This window comes from Gossypium hirsutum, chromosome A05 (genome assembly GCF_007990345.1).
Source record: "Gossypium hirsutum isolate 1008001.06 chromosome A05, Gossypium_hirsutum_v2.1, whole genome shotgun sequence".
NCBI classification, from domain to species: Eukaryota; Viridiplantae; Streptophyta; class Magnoliopsida; order Malvales; family Malvaceae; genus Gossypium; species Gossypium hirsutum.
In genome coordinates, this window is record NC_053428.1 from 45160004 (window position 1) to 45185766 (window position 25763).

A 25763-nucleotide genomic window follows, 5' to 3' on the forward strand; every position below is an offset into this window, starting at 1 on the left:
TTTCGACACGCATTCAGAGATCTAAAAGTTTCAGCGAGTATTGCCGGAACCGGTGTCACCCCTTTACTAAGCCGATCAAACAAATCAGATACGGCCTCGTCTATGTGTCCTAAAGCTTTGGGGAAAGCCACTAGTCCATAGATACCTAAAGCGAAGACATCGACCCTTTTCTTTAAGTCCGGATGTACAAGCACCAAATCTCGCAAACTTTTCCAAGGAACACATTTACTGTCGCCCTTCTGTTGGATCCGGGCAGCGACCCACTGCTCGCTCATCCCAGTGATGTTCATTAATTTCTTTAACAACGGAGGGACACATGCAGCTCTAGAATAAGCCTTGTCGACTTGAATCTTTGGGCACCGAAGCAAGGTCGTATACTCTTCCACAGTAGGCGTCAAATCTACCTTCCCAAAAGTGAAACAACTGTAGGCAGGATTCCAAAACTGAGCAAGGGCTCGGAATAAATACTTGTCCACTTTGACACTAAGCAGATAAGGTAGGTCACCGTAGTTACAATAGAACAGCTGCTTGGCCTCGACATCCCATTGATCCCAGACTTCTTTCATTTCTCGAAGGTCATTCTGGATTACACTGATACGGGTAAAATCCCACAATTCTGACATGTACCCTTTGGTAAGACTATCGCCTTTCTCCCGCTGTGTTGTTTCAGCCCATATTCGCACAGCCGCATTATCCTCTACTTTATCAACAAACCCCTTTTCCATGATAAGCTTTCTACCAAGAAACTGAACGCGAATCGACACCTCTTTTAGAATGAAGATGCCATGCAATCACAAACAAGGTAAATTAGCATTAAACACAGAATAAGATTTAAAATAAGCGACAATAAATACAACATTCATTTAGGTAAGCACTAAAAATTTGGAGTAGCTCTACTTAGGTCAGTTCCTATGGCTCATTACATGAGGTTTGGCTCTAAAGTAGGGTACCTGAACCAGCAGATTCCTCGATCCTCACCCATTATAGGCTCATACGGACCAAGTTCGATTCAGGGGGATACATTTCCCTATGGCCATGCGGAGATGAAAATCTCACGAAGACATAGGTACGGATGTATCCCGGAAGCGATTCACTATCCCATGCGGAGGTGAAAACCTCACGAAGGCGTAGTTTCTCACTCCCACTTAAAAGGGTGTGACCAACGGTCATGCAATGCAATGCAGAAAGATATAAAAATTTAAAATACAAAACCTGATGAAAACTATAACTCAAAACAAATGAAATGCAATGAGAGGATCGTAAATTTAAACCAAAATTTTAACTTTCGACAAAAAGACAAAAAATAATCAACTCGTGGCTTGACTCTCTTATTCTAAGGTCTCCCCAGTGGAGTCGCCAAGCTGTTGACACCATTTTTTGGATAAAGACGGGGTCAACTTGGGTTTTGGAAAATGAAAACAAAAAATGGGAGTCGCCACCAATCCTTTTTTATGAGGTGTGATTGGATTACCTCAAAAAATGGTTGTTATAATAAACGGTTTGATTTTATTAAAACAACGGTTTTGGTCCACAAAATTTAGAAAATGGGTTCGGGAGTCGGTTACGCACGAGGAAGGATTAGCACCCTCGATACGCCCAAAATTGGTACCCAGTTGATTACTTAATGTCTTAATGTCGAAAATTGAGAATTTAAAAGAATTTTAAAAATACGATCCTTGTATTAAAGTGTTGAAAATTTTGGGGAAAAGAGGGGCACGTTCCACGTTGATCGAGAAAGAAAGCATCATATCCAGTAAGTTAGGACACAATGTCTCGAATTCCCGATATGCGAATGAATGTCAAAATTTACTTATTTAAGAGATGTTTAATTATCTTGGATTAAAAAGGGGATTATGTCCAGTGAGTTAAGACACGATCTTTTTTTATTTCCGAGATCATTTAAAACTTATGTTTGAAAAGATTCGTGTAATAAAGTTTAAAAGAATATTCAATTGTTTAAATCAAATGAAGAAATCGCAACCCAATACGTTAGGGCACAATTTCTCAAAATATTAAACATTGAATATTACATGTATTTCAAAAAATCATCATCTCGAGAAAACAACGTGTCACATCCAATGCGTTAGGATACAACATATTGAATTCTCGATAACGAGCTTTTTATCGTTTTTTTTAAAGAATAATCTCGATTATTTGGGTTCAACGAAGAAAATCGGAACCCAATACGTTAGGGCTTGATTCTCTCGAAGATCTAAAACCGAATATTACTTATTTTTAAAATTTCTTTTTTGAAGTCTAAATAAAAAATTTAGTGCAATGGAAATGATGATGATATAAGCAAAATAATATAAACAAAGGCTACTAGGTAAAAATAAATACAGAGACGAACTAATATAATACATAATTATAAGCATATTAAAACATTCATTCTAAATAATGAAAATGTAAATGAAGAAATAAACAAAGAAAATGTATATAACTATAAAATATAAAATATATATGTGTTATAGAATATGAAAATGTGAGTATTTACATATACATGAGTAGATTATAAAACATAAAAATATATAATAAAAGTATGTACATTACAAGAACGTGTATATGTACATAAATATGAAAATTTAAGATGGAATAATGTGCATATATATATACTTATAAATTAAAAAAATGTACATACATATATTATAAAAATTTATTCACATATACATACATGCTTGAAATTGTAAAATAATAACAAGAATATGTATATAAACATATATGAAACATGAGATGTACGAATGTATGTATATATATACGGATGGTAGAAATATAGGCATATAAATATAAATACTTAAAATGTATATATAAATACATACATAAATTATAAAATAGATAATATAATCATGTATAGATATTATTAAATATTAGACATATATATGTATATATATATAGTAAGATTTAAAGTAAGAAGACAATAATAAAACATCACATTCAAATGACAAAATAACCAAAAATAAAGAAAAGGGATTAAAATACAACTTAAACTAAATTGACAGGATAAATAAAAAATAAACCAAACGTAGGGACTAATTTCAAAGGCGCGAAAGAAGCTAAGGATTAACTGGGGAAATATCCCGCATCAACCAAACGGCGCCGTTCCAAGGAAGTGCACATACATGGTCTGAGGATTGAAATAAAACAAAAGGAAACTTTAAGGCCGAAATTGCGAATAATAAAAGAATTGCATTGAAAACGCCATAAAGGCAGAGGGGCTTATTTCGCAAATATCCCCTCAAGCCTAAACACGCGGATCCTTGGGGCCCGACGGGTCAACACGCGGGTCATGCTCAATACGGCGCCGTTTTGGAGCCACTGATCAGACTCCAAACGGCGTCGTTTCACACATCACATAAGGGTCCAAAGAACCCTAATCTGGCAGCCACCCATTCACTTTCAAAAAAGAAAAAAGAAACAATAATAAAACAGAGAGCCCGACGCTCTCCCCTCGGTCTTGAGGCTTAGACCTCCGTCTCCGCCTCCATGGCCAGTGGCCGGAGTCGCGCGAGAACGGTCTCCCTCTTTGCGGCGTCCTTGAAGGCTAAGCCTTCTCAACCGCGATATCAAAAGGAAAAGGGGTGACACGCCTCTTTCGGCCCAACTCCTACGGCGGCAAGGGTGGGGGCTTCGACGCTAGCCCATCGAAGCAAAAGGTACCTCCTTTCCCTTTTAGTTCCGTTTCTTTTGTTGAACAATTGCAGAAAAAAGCAATAAGTAAAGATTAATAAAACAAGAACAAAAAACGGGAGTCAACCTTTTTGATCTGTCTTTTTTTGAATGTGAAATGCCGTTTTTTTTTTTACAGAGATGTTGCTTTTCTTTTATATCTCATTTACATTGTATTTTAGTTGTGTTCTTTGTATTATCTATTGTGTGCTCCGACTTTCTCTGCCATTTTGCAGGTGTTGATGAGGCTAGGCACGGTGGGTGGCGATGGGACATGGCAGACGGCAGAGGGAGGGATGCGGCGCTAGGTTTGGCTAGGGTTTCATTTTTCTGAAACCCTAGCTGGGTTTTTAGGGGGAATTGGGCTCGTTTTAGGCTGGTGGTTTAGGTTTAGGTGGGCCTTGGGTGTTTTATTTGGGTTGGTTTTGGGTAGCGGGCCACCGGGTAAATGGGCCTGCAACAACTGCTATTAACTAATAACAAAGTCAGTTGTACCAGTCTAACTATCTCTAATAGTGTGGGCTATTTTTTATGGCTTTTCTGTTCGATTCAAGCCCTTTTGTATTTTTTTTAGTTTGCTTTCGCTTTGTTTTGGTGCCTTAGAGAAATTCTATAAGAATTCTGATTTTTCGAATAAAAGACCGACTTAGATGGATTTGAACCCAAGAAATCGCCTAAGGCCGCGCGATTTGCCAGACTAAAGTTCTAACCTTATGGCACAATGTTATACATGAACTTTGATTTTGTGCAATTTTATACATGAATTTTAATTTGATTCAATTTTCATAAACTAGTAATAAAACTATTAATATAGCACCATTTTATGTTTATATATTGCATACACAAATAATTATATTAATATAATATGAAAATAACTTAATGTATTTATTTCTTAAATGCATACAATTGAATCAAAATTAAAGTTTCATTTGTATAATTACACCAAATCAAAATTCATGTATCAAATTGCATATTAGACCAAAGCTTATGTGTAATTTTGATTTTATTCTTTTTTATTTAGAATCCTTTAATATATACGTGGCATACCCAATCGTCTTTCGGTTTAGATTGTTCATTTTGAGCAAATTATCTATTGACTGTGACTAAATTGATAAATTTAATTAAAATGATCAAAATAGGAACAATCATATTTTAGGGTGATTAAAGGAATAGTTTACTCTAAATTTTAACTCTGTTGAAATTTGACCTTATTTATTTTTTTTAATAATATAAAGATTAAATTAATCTATTTACAGTAGAAAGACTATTTTAATTCAATCATTATAATACAAGAACCGATTAAATACATTTAGCCTAATATATCAGTATCAATTTTATTTATAAATTATGAATTTCATAAAAGAAAAAGTTTTTCATGATTAAGTCAGCTCAAATAGTAAAAAGTTTTCACTTGTTAGTGGACAACTTGATTAATTCCGCCCATTTAGTGAAATTTTATTTTATATTTTTAATTAAAATAATATTAATTAATAATGTTTTTTATTTCTATTAAGTTTAACACCTATTATCTTTTTTTTCTCCAATATTATAATAATATAAAATAATATTTCGAACAGAGTGTAACTCAAATATATAAAAAAATAAAATCTGATAGGATTTAATAAAGTGAAAAAAGTAATGGGACAGTTAATCAACATATGATAGTTTGCAAAAGGAAAAAAAACTTTATTTATTTGACCTATTTCCTATGGTTCATCATATAGAACTTTGGCCTAAATTAAATGTTTGAAAAAAAATGACCTTTTTATACATTGATATTCAGAAAAAGAGAGTCTAGTGGAAATGATGACCATGATTAACCAAATGATGCTATGAAATATTCAACAACATTAATAAATCATAAGCCTAAAAAACAAGAATTTGACCCAATCACTAATCCAAAGTCCAATCACTATCAACTATACCCCAATTTCATTTTTAATAGAATACACATTTTCACTGCATTTGACTTTAAAAACTATATGAATGAAAAATAAAAAGAGATTGGAAGGTGGGGGAAAACTGAAAAGGCTAGAGTAGGCATATGTGTTTGACAGGTAGTCAATTGGATCATTAAAGGGTATATGTATCAGAAGCCTAACATCTGCAATGCTCTTTCACACATTGCAGCAAAATGCCAAATACTCTTACAATTACAGATTATACCCTTTTTCTTTGATGCTACCCTTTTCACTTTCTTTTATAAGGCAAGCCATGGCAGCCCCCCCTTCTATTTTTTTGCCTTTGAATTCCTTCACCTTCTTAACCTCCTTATGAGTAAGAAGTTAGAACCAGACACAAAGAACCTCAGCAAATAAAAACCCAATCTTTTTTTTTTCTTTTTTGTTTTTCCTTTGAGTTGTCAATATCTCTCTTGAGTGGTCTTTCCCTTTTATGCTCATAGTATTAGCCCCCATATTTTTCCTTTTTACACAAAAAGGTTAGCTTTTTTTTTTTCTTTTTTTCTCTCTTTTTTTTTTTGCAATGGAAGAAACTGAAGAGCACCACCATGTGAACAAGAAATGCACTACCAAAACCAGGACTTTCAAGGGCGGGAATAATAATCCTCATAAGCATCATTACCAGCACCCATTGTTGCAATATTCAAGCCACTTTGGATTGTTTAACCAGAACCAGTTCCAAAGTTACTCTTACTACCCTGCTTTGCTCCCTTTACCCCCTCCAATACCTTTGCAGCTGGCTTTAACCCCACCTCTCTCTCAAAACCAAAACTTTCAAACTAAAACCCACTTGCAGAAACTTCCATGTAAGGTTAATGATTCTCCTCCACTTGCCACCTCTTCCGTCCCTGATACACAAGTCCCAGTTCTAACAATGACACCAGGTGACCCCCCAATATTTATATTTGTTCTTCTTATTTCATCTGCATGTATCATCATTTTAAGGTCATGGTTTATTTTTCTTCAACAAAACTGATTAAAAATAGGATCTTTGTTGTATCCTTTTGTTCCAATCTTTAGTTATATGCAAAAAATGATAAATTTATAGCTAGAGCCTATAAATGATATGTACCCTGTTAATTCTTATATTTGAAACTACTGGACTTGATTGATTTTTGTTGGGAACTTTTATCTATCCAAGTGGTTGTATTCAAGTTCTTAACTTTTTTTTTCTCGTTCAATGAACCAATCAGCTCCAGAGGGGCTTCATGGGAGAACAAGTTTTCCATATAAAGGAAGGAAGGTGAGGAGTAGTGATACAAAGGAAGCACTGGTGGCTGCTAGGAGACCAGATTCTGGTGGTGTTGAAGGGCCAGTAATCACTCTCCTTGCCAACCATTTTGTAGTGAAATTTGACCCCTCTCTTAAAATTTACCATTACAATGTTGAAATATCTCCTAGTCCCTCCAAGGAGGTTGCTAGGATGATCAAACAGAAACTGGTGGAAAACAACTCAGGTTTACTCTCAGGTGCTCATCCAGCTTATGATGGTAGAAAGAATATATACAGCCCTGTCGAGTTCCAAAATGATAAGCTTGAGTTCTTTATTAGTCTCCCAATACCCACCACCAAGTCAGGTTTACCTTTTGGGGAATTGAATTGCTTCCCACAGAAGCAGAATCAGCTCAAAGTGTTTCGAATCAATATCCGACATGTTTCAAAGTTTGATGGAAAGGATTTGAGAAGTTACTTGAGCAAGGAAGGTGATGATTGGATCCCACTCCCTCAGGATTATCTCCATGCTTTGGATGTTGTTCTTAGGGAGGGTCCAATGGAGAAGTGTATACCGGTAGGGAGGTCGTTTTATTCGAGTTCAATGGGAGGTACTAAGGAAATCGGAGGGGGAGCTATTGGATGGAGAGGTTTCTTTCAGAGCCTTCGACCAACGCAACAAGGATTAGCGCTCAATGTTGATTTCTCCATCAGTGCCTTCCATGAGAGTATTGGAGTTATCCTTTACTTGCAAAAGCGGCTGGACTTTCTCCGAGACCTTTCTCAAAGAAAGACAAGGAGTTTGAGCGATGAAGAGAGGAAAGAAGTGGAGAAGGCATTGAGAAATATCAGAGTTTTCGTTTGCCATCGAGAAACAGTTCAACGGTACCGTGTTCATGGCTTAACTGAAGAAGCTACCGAAAATCTTTACTTCCCTGACCGGGGTGGTAAGAATTTGAGGCTTGTTGATTACTTTAAGGATCACTACAATTATGACATACAGTTCAGGAACTTGCCATGCTTGCAAATCAGTAGGAGCAAACCATGCTATCTTCCCATGGAGCTTTGTATGATTTGTGAAGGCCAAAAGTTTCTTGGGAAGCTTTCAGATGATCAGACTGCAAGGATCCTTAAAATGGGCTGCCAGAGACCGAAAGAACGAAAAGCCATAATTGATGGAATCATGAGAGGACCAGTAGGGCCTACAAGGTAATGTTATACAACACTATGAAGAATTTACTTGATTATATTTGATTGCAAGTAAAACTTAAGGATTTGCACTTTTTCTTGGCAGTGGCAACCAGGCAGAAGAATTCAAACTCCAAGTTTCGAGAGAAATGACTCGGTTGAACGGGAGGATTCTTCAACCTCCCAAGCTCAAGCTTGGTGATGGTGGACACATAAGAGATATCACTCCTTCCCGCCGCGATCGCCAATGGAACCTTTTGGACAGCCATGTATTTCAAGGAACGAGAATAGAACGGTGGGCGCTTATAAGTTTTGGGGGCACCCCTGATCAAAAGTCTAACATCCCCAAATTCATAAACCAGCTTTCTCAAAGGTGTGAGCAGCTGGGGATCTTTCTTAACAAAAGCACAATCGTCAGCCCTCAATTTGAATCAACACAGGTGCTTAGTAATGTGTATCTTTTGGAATCTAAGCTCAAGAAGATCCACAGAGCTGCTTCCAACAATCTCCAGCTGCTCATATGTGTAATGGAGAAAAAGCACAAAGGCTATGCGGATTTGAAACGAATAGCGGAGACAAGTGTGGGAGTTGTGAGCCAGTGCTGCTTGTATCCGAACCTTGGGAAACTCAGTTCACAGTTTCTTGCAAATTTGGCCCTGAAGATCAATGCCAAAGTTGGAGGTTGCACAGTTGCTTTGTACAACTCGTTGCCATCTCAGATTCCACGTCTTCTCCGGCTCAATGAGCCTGTGATCTTTATGGGTGCCGATGTGACACATCCTCACCCGCTTGATGATTTCAGCCCATCAGTTGCCGCCGTGGTTGGTAGCATGAACTGGCCTGCTGCAAACAAGTATGTATCTAGAATGAGGTCTCAAACGCATCGACAAGAAATTATTCAAGACCTCGCTGCAATGGTAGGGGAGTTACTTGATGACTTCTACCAGGAAGTAAACAAACTGCCCAAGAGAATCATCTTCTTCAGAGATGGTGTAAGCGAAACTCAATTCTACAAAGTGCTTAAAGAGGAGCTGCAAGCTGTTAAAGAAGCTTGTGCAAGATTTCCGGGTTATAAACCTCCCATTACTTTTGCAGTAGTACAAAAGAGGCATCACACAAGGTTGTTCCCATTCGAAATCGATCCTTCTTCCATGCAAAACCAACATTTTGATGAAAATATTCCCCCCGGAACCGTAGTGGATACCGTGATAACACATCCAAAGGAATTTGATTTCTATCTTTGCAGTCATTGGGGGGTGAAGGGTACTAGCCGCCCGACTCATTACCATGTGTTATGGGATGAAAACCATTTCACTTCCGACGAACTGCAGAAGCTGGTTTACAACCTATGTTACACGTTCGTAAGATGCACCAAGCCTGTGTCTTTGGTGCCGCCTGCGTACTACGCGCACCTGGCAGCATATAGAGGGAGGCTTTACCTCGAGCGATCAGAATCCATTGCTTGTATGAGAAGTTCTCCCACAATTTCACGTCCAGCTCCTCCGAAGGCAACACCATTACCGAAACTAAGCGAGAATATTAAGAAACTCATGTTCTACTGCTAAAACTATATGATCCTCACAATCACATGTAAAAGTAGTGGATGAATTTATAGCCAAATTGCGAAGTTTCATGTGATTACAAGTGGTAGAGCTTGGATTTGGTCATGCAAATAGTTGTACAATTATCATAGCAGCAAAGTGACAAATCTTAAATTCCATTTTGTTGACTTTTTTTCTTCCCATGAAAATTCTTTGGTTGGTTTAAACATGAAATATTCATATCCAGAATCACTGCAGACAGCACGTGGATTAGTTGAAGTGAGCTAAAATCATTAATGATTTAAGCAAAAAAGGAGTGAGTGAGTAAATGAGTGGTAAGAAGAATACTGTAATGAATATTTGGTAAATATTATTTATGAAATGATGATAAATAGAATAGGGTTGGGAAAAAGGGTCCAAAAAATACTACGAAACCAAGTCAGCTTTTGAGAGAGAAAAAGAAAAACAAAAGAAAAGGCAAGGAGAAAAAGGGCAGTGAAGTCTGACTTTGGACATTGCGTTTTGTCTGAGAAAAGGGGTTAAAGTAGAGACAGAAAGGACTCTGCTACTCTGAACCAAACATGGGTTATACACACTGATAAGGGGTTCCTCTCTTACCTCACTATGTCACACGTGCTTCATCCTTTATCTCTCTCCTTTCTCAGGTTTTCTGTTTTTCTATCAAATTTTTAAAAATGTTTCACAAATTTAAATTTAAATTTTAATCAACATTTTAAAATAAAAAATATTTATTTAGTAGTAATGTAATTAAATAAAATAATATTATAATGAATTTAAATTTAATAAAATAATTTTTATCAACCTTAAAAATTAAATTTAAATTTTAAAATTGAAAATTGAAAAGATTAAAAGTATATATTATATTAAAATAATTTAAATTAATTTTTTAAATTTTGATGGGATAAAAAATATATTTGTTTATTTAACGAAGAGGTTGAAGAAGATTGAATTCAATTATTAATTAACAAAAGTGTCAATAGAAATTCACAAAAATTAAATTATTATTGATTATTACGAGGGATTAAAGTTTTAGTTATACAAGTTGTTTTTAAAAAATGTTAAATTATTTTTGAAAAGGTTGATGGTGTTTATAATTATTATAAAAAATATTTTTAAAAAGATAAATCATCATTTTAAACATTAGGTTACAAAATAATTTTATTGAGAAATATAATTTTAAACTAAAAGTTATTTTTTTAACTTAGATTAAAATATCGTTTAAAAAGCTATTTGTTTATTAATGTTTTTTGAAAAATATTTTTCACCCTAATAATAAAATAAAACCTTGATTAAAGTAAGACCAAAACCCTTCTTTTTTTTTTTCGGTTGACTATACCTTTAATCCGGATTAAATCATGTTAAATTAAATCTCTAAATAAGAGATAAAAGTCCTCATAATTGAGAAAAAATTAATTAAATTAAAAAATAACCTGAATTAAATTAAAGTATTTAGACAATTTATAAAATATAAATTCACTAGAAATTGAATTAAATTCTACATTTTATGAAACCAAATAATATAAAAATTTATATTAAAAAAAAATCAAACCAAACCAATATCACCCATACTCAACTTCATAGAAAATTTTGTTTAAAAAGGTATCAAAATTTATGTCGCATAACCTAGAAGGAAGGTTCCATTGAAGGGTTGGGACATAGAAGAAATGGGCTAGGGTATGAAGTAAAATAATGAAAGAAAATGGGAGGGAAGTGAGTTGATGGTGGGTGATGATTCCTTGTGTCGGTATCCTATTTCACATTGATTGATGTTTCATTCATCTCTTACAAAACGAAGGGTCTTTTCTCTCTCTCTCTCTCAGATAAGGTTGGAGTATCAAGCAAACCCAAAGCTTCACCTCATTCCCAGTCTCTGGTTTTGATGATCCCCCTAATTACACTTGGGGTCTTTAAATCATCCATCCTAAACCTTTTATTATTGTGAATGTACATACTAAAAGTACAGCTTTGATCCCTTTATCGTTGTACATACCGAATCTTTTGTCTAAATTCCCTTTCAACGTTTACCAAATTTAATCAATCCTACCAATATTTTCACCCATCATGTAGCTGCATAAGGAAATCTCAGAAGTTGCTATAATTTTGTTTTATTATTTAAAACATGTATCAAACTTTTTTCTACAGTTGAAGGCCTATCCTTTGTTTTATCTAACAATTTCTTTCCTCTACAATATGGTTGAAATTTTATTAATTTTCTTTTAAGTTTGACTATCAAAAGTTAATTTTTTTTTTTGAAGTTCTAAATCCAAACCCAGCTAAATCCCACCATTGTACATGGATGACAATGAGATATGCATTTATAGTTGGTGAATATATGGTTCAAGTCCCTACATTTTTTGTTTATTTAGAATTTTATCATTTATTTTTATTTCAATGAATTTAATTTCTTTGCTTTTCAAATTTTCAAAATGTAAGTCTAGTTCTTAAAATCATTAAATTATTTTATTAAATTCAAATTTATTACATCTTTTTTTTCTTACTATATGATTTCTAAGTAGACTTGTCCAAGAATTAAATAATTTACCTGGCCTGATAAGCCCGTCCTGACTAGGGCCTAACTTGAACAAATAATTTTTACTAAGTTAGGCCCAATTCAGCCCAAATTTAAATAATAAAATTTATTTTTAAATTATTTTTTTATAAAAATATATCAAAGAACAACTAAAATATATTCTTAATATTTTATTACTTTTTTAATAATAAAACAGACTTTTTTTTTGTGGGGCAAGCCAAGTAAAAAAGGGCTTGAAAAATATTTTAGAATTAAATTTTGACCCAACTCATAGACACCTTTACTACCAATTTGTTTTAAAATGTTACAACTACAAATTTAACAAAATAATTTTAACAGTATTTACATTAGAACCTGAATTTTAAAATTTATAAAGTAAAAGGCTAAATTCATAAAAATAAAAGTACATAAATTAAATTCCAAATGTAAGAGGAGTAATATTTCTTGTAGCATATTTTAACCTTTATCAAAATCATCACATTCTATTCCTTCGCTATTTTTTTTTAATAATGAAATTCCCATTGCAAAGGTAGCAGCAGTGCAAAATGGGATCAAGTGAGAAAAGTTCCATTTGATTGTGCTCTATTTCATCATCTCTCACAAACAATGTTAGTCATAAGGCCAAGTAACAGAATTCATAGGTATACTTGTTGTAAACGCTAAAAAACGCGCCCTTCTACGGTTTTCTCTTCTGGGATCTGAAGCAACTCTCGAATTCCTTCACAAACCTGTAGCAAGGGTATGCAATTAATTGTTGATGCCAACCAAAACAAAATGATCACCCATGTACACAGAACTTTCAATGGGACATGACATGTACAAACATACCAATTTAATTTGTGCTTTGATTGATGCAATTAAGCGAGTATACTCTTCTATTTGCCTGCATGGTACAATTGACAATTAAAAAAAAAAAAACTTGAGAGAGGAAAAGAACCAAGAAGAAACTATACAACTGAGTGTGTTACGTTAAGTGAATTTAAGCTTAATACATCCTATTGCAGAGGCCAAAGACTGATTGTGTTCCTTCCAACGTTGTCAAGCGCATAAGACACATTCTAGGCGCTAACTCAGGCGTAAGGCACCAAAAAGAAAAAGAGCTACCCTAAGTAAATCGCAGCATGTATATGTTTGAGTTTTTGTTTGCGTCTATATATATTTATATATAAAGCCTAAACATATCATGGAACTCTAGAGTCTGGTCTAGGTTATCTAGAAAACAAGAAAATATTTCATTAGTCAATATGCATGATTTCATCAAATATAAATTATATATATGTATGTATGATTTCCTTATGGTCCATGTCTATAGATGAATGTTGAAATACTGAAAAGTATACACTCTGATATTAGTTTTCTTACTAGTAAAAGTATAGCTAAAGAGATAAGTGGAAAATAGAAAAAAAAAAAAATTAAACAGAACTTCAATCAAGCAAGCTTTTTTTATGCCTAAAGCTTTACAAAAAGCACACCTAGGTGCACCAGGCATGCATCTAATTAAATGGGCCTTGTCCGGAAGGGTCTGACTTTTGTTGTCTAGTGCTAAGGCACATGCGCACCAAGGCACATGTCTTGACAACACTTCTTTGATCTTTAACCTCACCTATGGACCTATGTTGATGGTCAAGGCCAAAGTTACACCTAACATAAGTGATGATGAAAAATAAAAAAAAGGTCAAGATCAGCAAAACCAGCTTCTCGAGTTGTACCGGAATATAGGAAAAGATGGATAAAGTTTTAAGTTTCATACTACTTTATAGTGACATTGGTGGATCCCATGATGATATTAAACCAATATATCCTTGCATAACATGATAGAGTTTGCAATGACTGAATTGTACATAGCATTTATATACAATTCTATCTGACTGGTTAGAAAGAAGTAGGTTATGAGCAGTTCTTTTGTGCTTGAGGCTATAAGCAAGTAAGACCTACAGAAGTTCCAAACAGGGCTTCTTGATCAATTGAAGAAAACCATATACCTTTCCAGTTTTTCCTTCCTCAATGAGATAAACTTTAATGCTTCTGACCAGGTGAACTCCACATGAAACCCGAGTCCGACATCCACAAATATATGTTGGGTATCTGGCCTGTAAACATCAAAAGAGGAAGCCCCCGAAAAACCACAAGCACACACAAATCCAAGAAAATTTAATTATAATAATAACGGATTAAACATGGGATGAGCAAATTCTTAAGTCAAAATCCAATTGCAATCACAAAGTTCAACAGTAGTCTTAAGTTTTAACCTACATTACATACAAGTTCACCCTTGAACCAAAAACAAGTAAAGGGCATATAAAACATGAATAATCCTATTTCATGATACCATGACAATGTGGAAATCACGACATAAATGCATAAATTGCAGTATTTTTTTTTAATTCTGAAAAGGAAAATGGAGTGAACATTAGTACAAAAGTAAAACTAAAAATAGGTGTATGATAAACCAAAAACGATAGACATAGAAGACTTACACTTCTGCTTGCATGTACACTTCAGACCCGAGATTAACCAAGGTCCGAAGACTAGTTACACTGTTTTTCTCTAAATTTTCTATGTTCTTCCGCAAATCAGAGCTACATGAAAAAGTGTCAAAGTAAACAGATACAAAGCTCTAATCTTTCAGCAACAAAAAAGAAACCCCATCGAGGGAAAAAAAAAACAAAATTTGCATTGAAAATTCTTAAAGTGTGTCCTTGTTACTCAAAAAGGAACAAATTCATCTCTAAATAAAAGGATACAAAATTTTTTGCTGGTCAAAGATTTTGTCGCTGCAAAAATATGGGGAAAATATGATTAGCAATGTCGTTATTCCTTTTCCTTTTGGTGTTCAAATATATAAATAAAAAAAGCAGGCTAAATATTAGTACAGGAAAAATGGGAACGTTGTCAATTCATACCGTTCAGCAATAGCATGAACAAGATCAGGTTTAAGGCGGCGATCGACAAATTCTTCGAATTTCTGTACTTTCTCCTGGCGTAAGCTGTCCATTTCTTCTGCCCAGTGAAAAAATAATATTCAAGTAAATTAAAGTAAACCTGTCTTCAAATCGGGGTTCAGCGAAAATTCTGGTTTAGGCATTTCACCGAACGGCTAAAAAGCATGAGCTTTTTGGTCGTATCACCCCCCCCCCAAAAAAAAAAGAGTAAGTGCCTTCTGAAAGCGAAAGTGGCTCACCTCACCTGTCGAGGGCCGGCCGATTGAACGTCTCCTCCGGATGTTTGAAGGTAGGTAAAGAAGGGAAGCCCTACTACAATATTAAAAAGGGAAAGGTAGAAAAGGAAAAAACATATATATCGAGCTGAGGAGAGAGTTGCAGTTTGAAGCAAAAACGCGCCCAAATGTTGTTATTATTAGCAAATAGCAAATACCGATAAAAATAGTAAGCTCTTGTAAATCTATCGTTATATTAAAAATTTTATATATTTTTATTATTAAAAATTAGTTTGTATTAGAAGTATTAATGTGCTGGGTTCAGATTAGGCCCAATAAAAATTTCAGTCCCAATTGGTAGGCTTGGGCTGGCCCAAAAAAATAGGTTGATATTTTTATTCAAATCCAGCCCATATTATATATGTTAAATCCAAGTTTGACTTTTTTTTATCCTAATTTCATCAATCCACTTTAATCAACTTTTGTTTCTTCTTTTTTTTTCCGATTCAATCGAAAATAACAAGTTTAGAGTATCGAAAGAGAGAATCAAAATGATTTTTCCCTTGATCGAATTGAATTCAAATGGAATCAAAATTAATAAAAAGCAAAGCAACCAAAAAAAACCCAAACTTTTGAAAGTAGTAAAAAGAGAACAAAATTGGGTTCAAATAAGGAAGCGTAGATCTAAAGGGAAAGGAATGATCGTGAAAAGGAAATGAAAGGAACAGTAGGTGAAAGATCAATATTTTCTACAAAAATAAAGAAATTAAAATCAGCGAAAAACAACAAAATGAAGAGAAGCAATAGTGGTGGCAATGACAAAGAAGCAAGGAAAAATTTAAGGATTAATGGGAAATAGGGATTGGAAAGGGAAAGGAAAGAATATCAGGACTAGGTCTGCTGGGAAGTGGGGAACAAGGGTAAAATTTAGAGTTAATAAAATCGGGCCAGACTAGGTCAAACCCGAGCTGAAAATTCCTTTACTAAAAACTGACCCATTTTTAAAAAGGCCCTCATTCTTAAATTCAAGCTAATTTTTTGAACTTATATTTTTATCCAACCATCCTATATTTCGAGTGAGCCTTTGGGTCAAATCAAGTGGCTCGGCCCATGGACAGGTCTAGTTTGTATACGTCAACATAAAGTACACATGACACAGTTAAATGGACAAAATTTTTAATAGAAGAATCAACCTGCTTTTTAATCTAATATATAGGGATTAATTTACATATTTTTTAAGTAGAAAGATAAAATACAATCTAACTCTTGATACGAAAACTTATACGATGGTTTGAGCCTTGTGTAATTACATTTTATGGTAATATTCGGAAAAATAAGGTTTCTACCATCCATCCTAATTACACGTTTGATCTAGAATTGCTTGGGATTAATTTTGGTTGACTAATTTTTTTTCCAAAATTTGAGTATTTTAAATTTAATTAAGGTTGATTTTATGTTTGAATTACTTCTAAATTAAATTATTGGAGTTTGTGAATGAAATATTTTAGGTTGAGATTATATAAGTTTAAAGTGATTCAACCTTATTAAATTTCAATTTCGATTTTTTAATAGCTCAAATTGAATAAAATTATTATATTAACTTTTATGATTAAATTGAATTACGTGGAAATTAAACTTTTATATTTTGTTATTTTAAACCAAAATTGATTTAAGATGAATTTAAACCGCTAATATCATTATTGCTATTTAGAAATGTAAAAAAAAAGAATTTATTTAAGCAAATATAATTTTGTGAAAAATTAATAATTATTTATGAAATAATCAAAAACATATAAATAGCTCTAAAAAATAAATAAATGTTATCACCGGTACTTTTCCTCTTTTTGATATTGATATAATTGCTTTAATTGATCCTGGTTCGACATATTCATATATTTGCACGAATTTAGTGAATAATAAAAATTTACCTGTTGAGTCCACTGAATTTGTGGTTAAAGTATTGAACCCCCTGAGCCGGTATGTGATGGTGGATACAATTTGCAAGAATTGTCCTTTAATGATACGGGGTTATTGTTTCCTAGCCAATTTGATGTTATTACCGTTTGATGAATTCGATGTAATTTTGGGTATGGACTGGTTAACCCAGCATGATGCCGTGGTAAATTGCAAACAAAAGTATATTGTGTTGAAATGTTAGAATGGTGAAATGATCTGTATTGAATCTGATAATTTGAATGGGTTGTCTAATGTGATATCAGCCATGTCAGCACAGAAATATGTCAGAAAAGATTATGATGCTTATCTTGCCTATGTGTTGGACATTAAAGTGTCTAAATCTAAGATTAAATCAGTGCCAGTGGCATGTGAATATCCTGATGTGTTTCTAGAGGAGTTACCCAGATTACCACCGGTCAAAGAGGTTGAATTTTCTATAAATCTTATTCCAGGGACTACACCGATATCTATAGCACCCTACAGAATGGCTCTGACAGAATTAAAGGAGCTAAAAGCACATTTGCAAGAGCTGACTAATAGGGGTTTTGCTCGACCCAGTTATTCACCATGAGGTGCACGGGTTCTATCTGTTAAGAAAAAGGATGGATCGTTGAGATTGTGCATTGATTACCGACAGCTCAACAAAGTCACAATTAAGACATTGCCTCGTATTTATGACTTGTTTGATCAATTAAAAGGTGCCACAGTGTTTTCAAAGATTGATATCCGTTCTGGTTATTATCAGTTACGAGTGAAAGACTCGGATGTACCAAAACAGCCTTCAGAATCAGGTACGGGCATTATGAATTCATTGTGATGCCGTTTGGCTTGACTAATGCACCAACGGTATTTATGGATTTAATGAATAGAATTTTCAGACCGTATTTGGATAGATTTGTTGTTGTATTCATTGATGATATTCTGGTATATTCCTGAGATGAAAATGAGCATGCTAACAATTTGAGAATTGTTCTGCAAACTCTGCGTGAAAAACAATTGTATACTAAATTTAGCAAGTGTGAATTCTGGCTTCGAGAAGTTGGTTTTTTGGGACATGTTGTGTCGACTGAAGGTATTAGAGTTGATCTGAGTAAAATTTCAGCTATTGTTAGTGGAAGCCACCGAAAAATGTGTATGAAGTCAGAAGATTTCTGGGATTAGCCGGTTACTATCGGAGATTTGTATAAGGGTTTTCAATTATAGTTTCGCTGATGACATGGTTGTTGCAAAAAGATGTGAAATTTGAGTGGTCTGATAAATGCTAGTGAAGCTTTGATCGGTTGAAAACCCTGTTGACCAAAGCACTAGTTCTGGTTCAACCTGAATCGGGTAAGGAATTTGTGATTTACAGTGATGCATCATTGACTGGCTTAGGTTGTATTTTGATACAAGAAGGTAAAGTAATAGTCTATACTTCTAAACAACTTAAGCCACATAAAAAGAATTACCCGATACATGATTTTTAATTAGTAGCTATTGTATTTGCATTGAAAATTTGGTGACACTATTTGTTTGGTGAAAGTTGTTATATATTCATCGATCATAAAAGTTTAAAGTACTTGATGTCGTAAAAATATTTGAATATGAGACAACGCAGGTGGCTTGAACTGCTAAAAGACTATGATTTGGTCATCGACTATCATCCGAGAAAAGTAAATATAGTTGTGTAATATCCTGAATTAGGGCTTAATCGGAATAATGGTTTCGTGACCACAAATCCGAGATAGAAATAATTATTTTATAATTATTTTGATGATTATGATATGATTGCATGATTGTGTGAAAATTTCGTGATGAAATTCTATGCCTAAAGTGCTTAAATTGAAAGTAGGGACTAAATCGAATAAGTTGCAAAACTTGCATTCTAGAAGTTTTTAGTATGAAATTGTTTTGGAATATTAATGAGGAGGTCTTAAATAGCAATTTGACCAATTTTAAGTTCATGGACAAAATTAGGACATGGAAGGGATTTTTGGAAAGTTTAGTAGTAAGGGTATTTTGGTCATTTAGTTATTAAAATGAATTAAAAACAAAATTAAAAGCCAATTTTTGTCCATCTTCTTCATTAGGCCGAAATTTCAAGGGTTCTCCATAGCTAGGGTTTGTTTCAAGCTTCCAAGCTCCATAGTAAGTGATTTCAAGCCTCGTTTTTAATGTTCTTTACGTTTTTGGAATCCCGGTAGCTCGATTAAGCTTATGCTAGCAATAATTCAACCTAGGGTTCATATTTGGAAAAATACCCATAGGTTAACTTTGTGTATTTTGATGTTTTATGATAGAATATGAGGTTTTAAATTATGTTAGACAACTTGTGCTACTCGGTTTTGAGTGAAAACGAGTAAAAAGGGCTTAATCGGTAAAAAATTAGTCACAAGTATATGTTAGAGAGAGAATTTGATGTTGCCATAGAAGGGAAAAGTGATCAGCATGTTATAAAACATAAGAATAAGGAATAAATTTTAATTCCCGAGCCTAGGGGAAAAAGTGTAATTATGCAAAAGTTTAGGGGCAAAAGTGTAATTTTTCCAAAGTTCGTATTAAATGCTGTTTTGATGAATGTATGTATTAAATAAGATTAATTTGGCATTATAGATCAAGAGAAATGAGATTCAAGTCGCGATCGAGGAAAAGAAAAGATTGTGGACTAAATTGCAAAATCTTTATATTTTGGTACCAAGGTAAGTTCATGTGTAAATAATGTAGCATAATTGTTATTTTTAAGTTATTGATGTTAATTATATGATATGCTGATTTTTATTATGAAATATATGCTTTGTGGTTTTTTTCGAATAAAATGCAAATTATGTGTATTAATTGTTAAATATAAAGTACTACCGAGTATTGGTTTTGGTATTTTACGGAAGATGGCAAGGGTATGTGTTCGAGGAAAATCCAGTTTGAACCTTAGGAATAGATTAGGATACAAGTGACATGTCACTAGGATGGTTGAGCATCCGAACTCGTTGAGTTGAGTCCGAGTTCACTTATGGATACGAATGTCCGAACTTGTTGAGTTGAGTCCGAGTTCATGAGATGTAACTAGGCATCCAAACTCGTTGAGTTGAGTCCGAGTTCACTTATGGATGCGAACGCCTGAGCTCATTGAGTTGAGTCCGAGTTCACTTAGGGGCGGGTTACATGATTTCTTGATTACATATGAGGCACTTATGTGCAAATTATCCGTGTATCCGAGTTGTATTCCGATGTGTTCAACGGGTGAAATTTCTAGTGAAATGGAAGAACACTTAAGATGCAAGCGACGTTTTGGTAAGTGTTGTGAAATGGACACTTTGGACAGGTATGTTCTTAACCCTCGGGTTGAAAATAGATACAACAACGATAAGGTGGTAAGATGATGAATGATGTTTAGAAGTGTGAGATATGTTTTGGTGATACCATGCTAAAGTTGTTTGGTATATTTGTATTGTTATGTTACTTGTTATTTACATATGAACTTACTAAGCATTTATGCTTATTCCCTCCTCTTTATTTACTGTAGTTTTGAACAAGCCAGCTCGGGAATCGGGACGGGTCGAAGGTTCGATCACACTATCCAAATGACTTTCATTTGGGTAAATGGCTTGTAAAACTTAAGTATGGCATGTATAGCAATATACTTATTTTGTGTAAATAATTTTATGATATGGCCATGTTTGGTTGAGAAAATGTTTGATATTGATAAGTCATGGTGATGGCTAATTTAGATCATGTTTGATATTATGAAGTTTAATAGGTTATCTAGTTCATAAAAATTCATGGAAAGATGAAACTTGCCTTAAAACAGAATATTGCTGCAGCAATGACATGAATTTGAAAAATCACTAAAAATAGTATAAATGGAAATAAATGATGAATAAGTTATGAAATTGAAGCTTAATGAGTCTATTTTTATGTGGATTGAACAAAACAGGCATATAAATTATATTTTATGAGATATTTAAACTTTTGTGAAACAGGGCCAGAGTGATTTTTAGATCCCCTGTTCTAACTTTAAAAATTCATAATAAATTTTACAAAAATAATTATAAGTTATTATTTATATGTACAGATTCCTTATTGAGTCTAGTTTTAAGAGAAACAAACCTCATAGTCATTTAATTTCTGTATAGAGAAATATCCAATTCGTAATACACAGAGGTTAGAGCAGTCTAACCCTGAAACAGGGGAGACTTTAACTAATAAACTGTACTAATTGGCACAATAAAAAATTCTATAAAAAAATTATTAAATAGATATATGAGTCAAGATTTAGGGAAAATTTACGGATCTTGATTTCGAATTTCTTAACTCGAGATATGATTTTTCTTGTAACTGTGACGCGGGTAGTTAGAAAGCTGTGAATGTAGAAACAAATGATTTGAAGTTCTTAATTTGATAAATTATGTTCGGTAACCCCTGAAGCTCGACTTCGACGACGATTTCGGGCGTGGGGGCATTACATTTAGTGGTATCAGAGCAGGTTTAGTCGGTTCTCGGACTACGTGTTGTATGTACGAATTTTTGCTATACATGCCATATGTTTGAATTGTGATAGTGTGATGAGTTCTGACCTTTTTAAATGAATTTTTATATAGTAAATGGATCCTGATCCAGCTGTGGCAGATGAAGTAGAGAGTAATACGCCAGCTCCGGCTGAAGGGGCGGCGCTGACTGAAAACCCACCCCCTACTGTTGGTCAGGGAGGAGGAGAAAGGGATCAGGAAGCCTTTCTCCAAATGATGTGTGCATGGTACACTGAGTTCGTTCGTACGAACCCAAATGTACGACCTCCCCCACCTCCCCCAATTCCTCAACCTATGCCTCCGATGCCTCAGGGAGTGGATATGATAAAATTTCACAGAACCCCCGTTGATAGAATTTGTAAACAAAGGGCTGAAGAATTTAGAGCAAATATTGATGATGATGCAGAGAAAGCAGAGTTCTGGCTTGAAAATTCTATCCAGGTATTTGATGAATTATCTTGTACACCTGAAGAATGTTTGAAATGTGCTACATCTTTGTTGAGAGATTCAGCCTATAATTGGTGGAAGACTTTGATTTCGGTGGTACCGAAAGAGAGGGTAACCTGGGAATTCTTTCAAGAAGAGTTTCAGAAGAAATATATTAGTGAAAGATTTATTGATCAGAAATGTAAAGAGTTTCTTGAGCTGAAGCAAGGTAATATGACAGTCTCAGAATATGAAAGAGAGTTTGTTTGATTAAGTAAGTATGCCAGGGAATATGTTCCTAAGATTAAGTAAGTATGCTAGGGAATATGTTCCTACGGAAGCCAAGATGTGCCGACGATTTGAAGACGGGCTTAATGAAGACATTAAGGTATTTGTTGGGATCCTTGAACTAAAAGAAATGGTGGTACTTGTCGATCGAGCTTGCAAGGTTGAAGAACTACTGAAGGAAAAGAAAAAGGTAGAATCTGAAACACGAAATTGGAAGAAAAGACCAATGAGTAATGCACCTTCACAGCAACCCGGAAAGTCAAGAAATATGAATCCTCGTTCCCAAGTTTCATCTGGGCAATCATATGGAAATTTTAAGAAGCGAAATGTGGGTCCTAAATCTCAGACTACTTCTGCGGCTAGTGTGGGAAACACGAGATTTGTTAAACCCGAGTGCCAGTGGTGTGGTAGAAATCATTTTGGTCCATGCAGAGCAAATGAATGTTTTCGATGTGGTTCTCCGGATCATTTTATTAGAGACTGCCCAGAGAGAGCTGAGAAAGAAAAATTTCAGAGTGTAAAAGCTAGTGGTGCAGACTCGAGGAGAAGGTATCCGAGAAAAGCTGGAAGTGAAACAAGCAGTAAGAATGTAGCCAGAGATGCAGTAGTTAGATCTGAAGGAAGAGCTTCGGCTAGAACTTATGCTATTAAAGCGCGTGAAGATGCTTCCTCACCCAATGTGATTACCGGTACATTTTCTCTTTATGATACTAATGTTATTGCTTTGATTGATCCCGGTTCTACTCATTCATATGTATGCATGAAACTGGTGTCTAGTATGAATATACCTGTTGAGAACACAGAATTTATGATTAGAGTGTCGAACCCGTTAGGCAAATGCGTGATAGTTGATAAAGTAAGCAAGAAATGCCCTTTAATGATTCGGGGTCATTACTTTCCGGCCGACTTGATGTTGTTGCCGTTTGATGAATTTGATGTTATTTTGGGTATGGATTGGTTGACATTGCATGATGCTATAGTAAATTGCAAAGAAAAGGTTATAGAATTAAAATGTGAAAGTGGTGAAATCTTGCGGGTTGAACCAGACAAATCAGAGGCAATTTTAGTATGATTTCTTCGATGTCGACTCAGAGATATTTGAGAAAGGGTTATGAAGCTTATTTGGCGTATGTAATTAATACAAAAGAAGTTGAAAAGAAAGTTGAATCAGTGCCGGTTGTGTGTGAATTTGCGAATGTATTTCTAGAAGAATTGCCGGGTTTGCCTCCAGTCAGGGAAGTAAAATTTGGTATTGATTTGATACCGAGAACAGCTCCGATCTCGATTGCCTCATATAGAATGGCACCAACAGAGTTGAAAGAATTAAAGTCGCAGTTGCAAGAGTTGACTAATAAAGGCTTTGTGAGACTGAGTTTTTCACCTTGGGGTGCTCCCATGTTATTTGTAAAAATGAAGGATGGTTCTATGAGATTATGTGTTGATTATCGCCAGTTAAACAAAGTGACAATAAAAAACAAGTATCCATTGCTGAGAATTGATGATTTGTTTGATCAGCTAAAAGGAGCGACATGGTTTTCAAAGATTGACTTGAGATCTGGGTATTATTAGCTGCGAGTGAAAGAGTCAGATGTGCCTAAAACTGCTTTTAGAACAAGGTATGGTCATTATGAATTTTTAGTTATGCCATTCGGGTTGACAAATGCTCCTGCTGTGTTTATGGACTTAATGAATCGCATATTTCGGCCATACCTAGACAGATTTGTTGTGGTGTTTATAGATGATATTTTAATTTATTCAAAAGATGAGACAGAGCATGCTGAGCATTTGAGGATAGTTTTGCAAACTTTGAGAGATAAGCAGCTGTATGCTAAGTTTAGTAAAAGTGAATTTTGGCTCCGGGAAGTTGGATTTTTGGGTCATATTGTTTCAGGTGATGGTATACGGGTTGATTCTAGTAAAATTTCAGCCATTGTTGATTGGAAACCACCGAAAAATGTAACTGAAGTTAGGAGTTTCTTGGGGCTAGCTGGGTATTATCGGCGGTTTGTAAATGGATTTTCTATAATTGCTGCTCCTATGACTAGACTACTTCGAAAGGATGTTAAATTTGAATGGACGGAAGAATGTCAACAGAGTTTCGAAGAATTGAAAAAGTTATTAATTGAAGCACCAGTGTTCATACAACCCGAATCAGGTAAAGAATTTGTGGTGTATAGTGATGCTTCTCTAAATGGTTTGGGGTGTGTCCTCATGCAAGAAAGAAAAGTGGTGGCTTATGCTTCGAGACAATTAAAACCTCATGAGAGGAATTATCCTACTCATGATTTGGAATTGGCTGCAGTGGTGTTTGCTTTGAAGATTTGGCGACATTATTTGTATGGTGAAAAGTGCCGAGTATATACCGATCACAAAAGTCTTAAATACTTGATGTCACAAAAAGACTTGAATTTGAGACAGCGAATATGGTTAGAGTTATTGAAAGATTACGAGCTTGTTATTGATTATCATCCGGGAAAAGCGAATGTGGTTGCCGATGCTTTAAGCAGAAAATTGTTGTTTGCTTTGAGAGTTCTGAACACTCTGTTGAAAATGTCAGATGACAGTTCGAATCTAGTAGAGTTAAGAGTAAGACCGATGTTTTTACAAGAGATTTTTGAAGCTCAGAAAAATGATCAAGATTTGCTAGCCAAGAGAAAACAGTGTGAAGCTGATACGGGATCAGATTTCAGAATCAGTTCTGATGGTTGTTTGATGTTTAAAAATCGGATTTGTGTACCGAAAAATGATGAGTTGATTCAAAAGATTTTGCATGAAGCACATAATGGTTGTTTAGCGGTTCATCTGGGCAGTACGAAGATGTATAATGACTTGAAGAAAATGTACTGGTGGAGTGGAATGAAAAGAGATATTTCCGAGTTTGTATCAAAGTGCTTAGTTTGTCAGCAAGTGAAAGCTGAACACCAAGTACCTTCAGGATTACTCCAGCATACTATGGTTCCTGAATGGAAATGGGATCGGATTACTATGGATTTTATATCAGGTTTGCCGTTAACTCCAGGGAAGAAAAATGCCATCTGGGCAATAGTTGACAGACTGACTAAATCGGCTCATTTATTCCGGTACGTACAGATTATTCTCTTAATAAGTTGGCTGAATTGTATATCCGAGAGATTGTTAGACTTCATGGGATACCTTTGTCAATCATTTCGGATAGAGATTCGAGGTTTACCTCACGGTTTTGGCAAAAGTTGCTAGAGGCATTGGGTACAAAGTTAAATTTCAGCACCGCCTTTCATCCACAAACTGATGGACAATCAGAGAGAGTAATTCAGATTCTTGAAGACATGCTCAAATGTT

At 34.7% G+C, this 25763-nt stretch overlaps 2 protein-coding genes across 5 annotated transcripts; one reads left to right on the forward strand and one right to left on the reverse strand.

Moving 5' to 3' along the window:
* The first annotated feature begins 5805 nt into the window (after nucleotides 1-5805).
* On the forward strand, nucleotides 5806-9744 carry LOC107960078 (protein argonaute 7). The gene is made up of 3 exons (XM_016896291.2): nucleotides 5806-6508; nucleotides 6818-8045; nucleotides 8131-9744. Exons 1-3 carry the CDS (start codon nucleotides 6148-6150, stop codon nucleotides 9587-9589), a joined length of 3048 nt encoding a protein of 1015 aa, XP_016751780.2. The 5' UTR covers nucleotides 5806-6147; the 3' UTR covers nucleotides 9590-9744.
* A 2766-nt stretch (nucleotides 9745-12510) lies between these two features.
* LOC107960077 (protein UXT homolog) lies at nucleotides 12511-15688 on the reverse strand. Of its 4 annotated transcripts, none has more exons than XM_016896288.2 (7): nucleotides 15298-15688; nucleotides 15020-15116; nucleotides 14861-14890; nucleotides 14594-14695; nucleotides 14099-14206; nucleotides 12945-12999; nucleotides 12511-12844 (listed from the first exon to the last, which is right to left on the reverse strand). In XM_016896288.2, exons 2-7 carry the CDS (start codon nucleotides 15109-15111, stop codon nucleotides 12776-12778), a joined length of 456 nt encoding a protein of 151 aa, XP_016751777.1. In that variant the 5' UTR covers nucleotides 15112-15116; nucleotides 15298-15688; the 3' UTR covers nucleotides 12511-12775. The 4 variants fall into 4 exon arrangements, with proteins under 4 accessions (XP_016751777.1, XP_016751778.1, XP_040968384.1 ...); XM_016896289.2 differs by having other exon boundaries at nucleotides 15303-15496; XM_041112450.1 differs by having other exon boundaries at nucleotides 15020-15113; nucleotides 15303-15494.
* Nucleotides 15689-25763: the final 10075 nt, after the last annotated feature.

Coding starts and splice junctions, on each gene's coding strand:
- LOC107960078 (XM_016896291.2), top strand. CDS start 6,148: ATGGAAGAAACTGAAGAGCACCACCATGTGAACAAGAAATGCACTACC. Junction 6,509..6,817: donor AGTTCTAACAATGACACCAG/GTGACCCCCCAA, acceptor TGAACCAATCAG/CTCCAGAGGGGCTTCATGGG. Junction 8,046..8,130: donor GGACCAGTAGGGCCTACAAG/GTAATGTTATAC, acceptor TTTTCTTGGCAG/TGGCAACCAGGCAGAAGAAT.
- LOC107960077 (XM_016896288.2), bottom strand. CDS start 15,111: ATGGACAGCTTACGCCAGGAGAAAGTACAGAAATTCGAAGAATTTGTC. Junction 14,696..14,860: donor TTTGACCAGCAAAAAATTTT/GTATCCTTTTAT, acceptor TTTTTCATGTAG/CTCTGATTTGCGGAAGAACA. Junction 14,207..14,593: donor GTGTACATGCAAGCAGAAGT/GTAAGTCTTCTA, acceptor TGATGTTTACAG/GCCAGATACCCAACATATAT.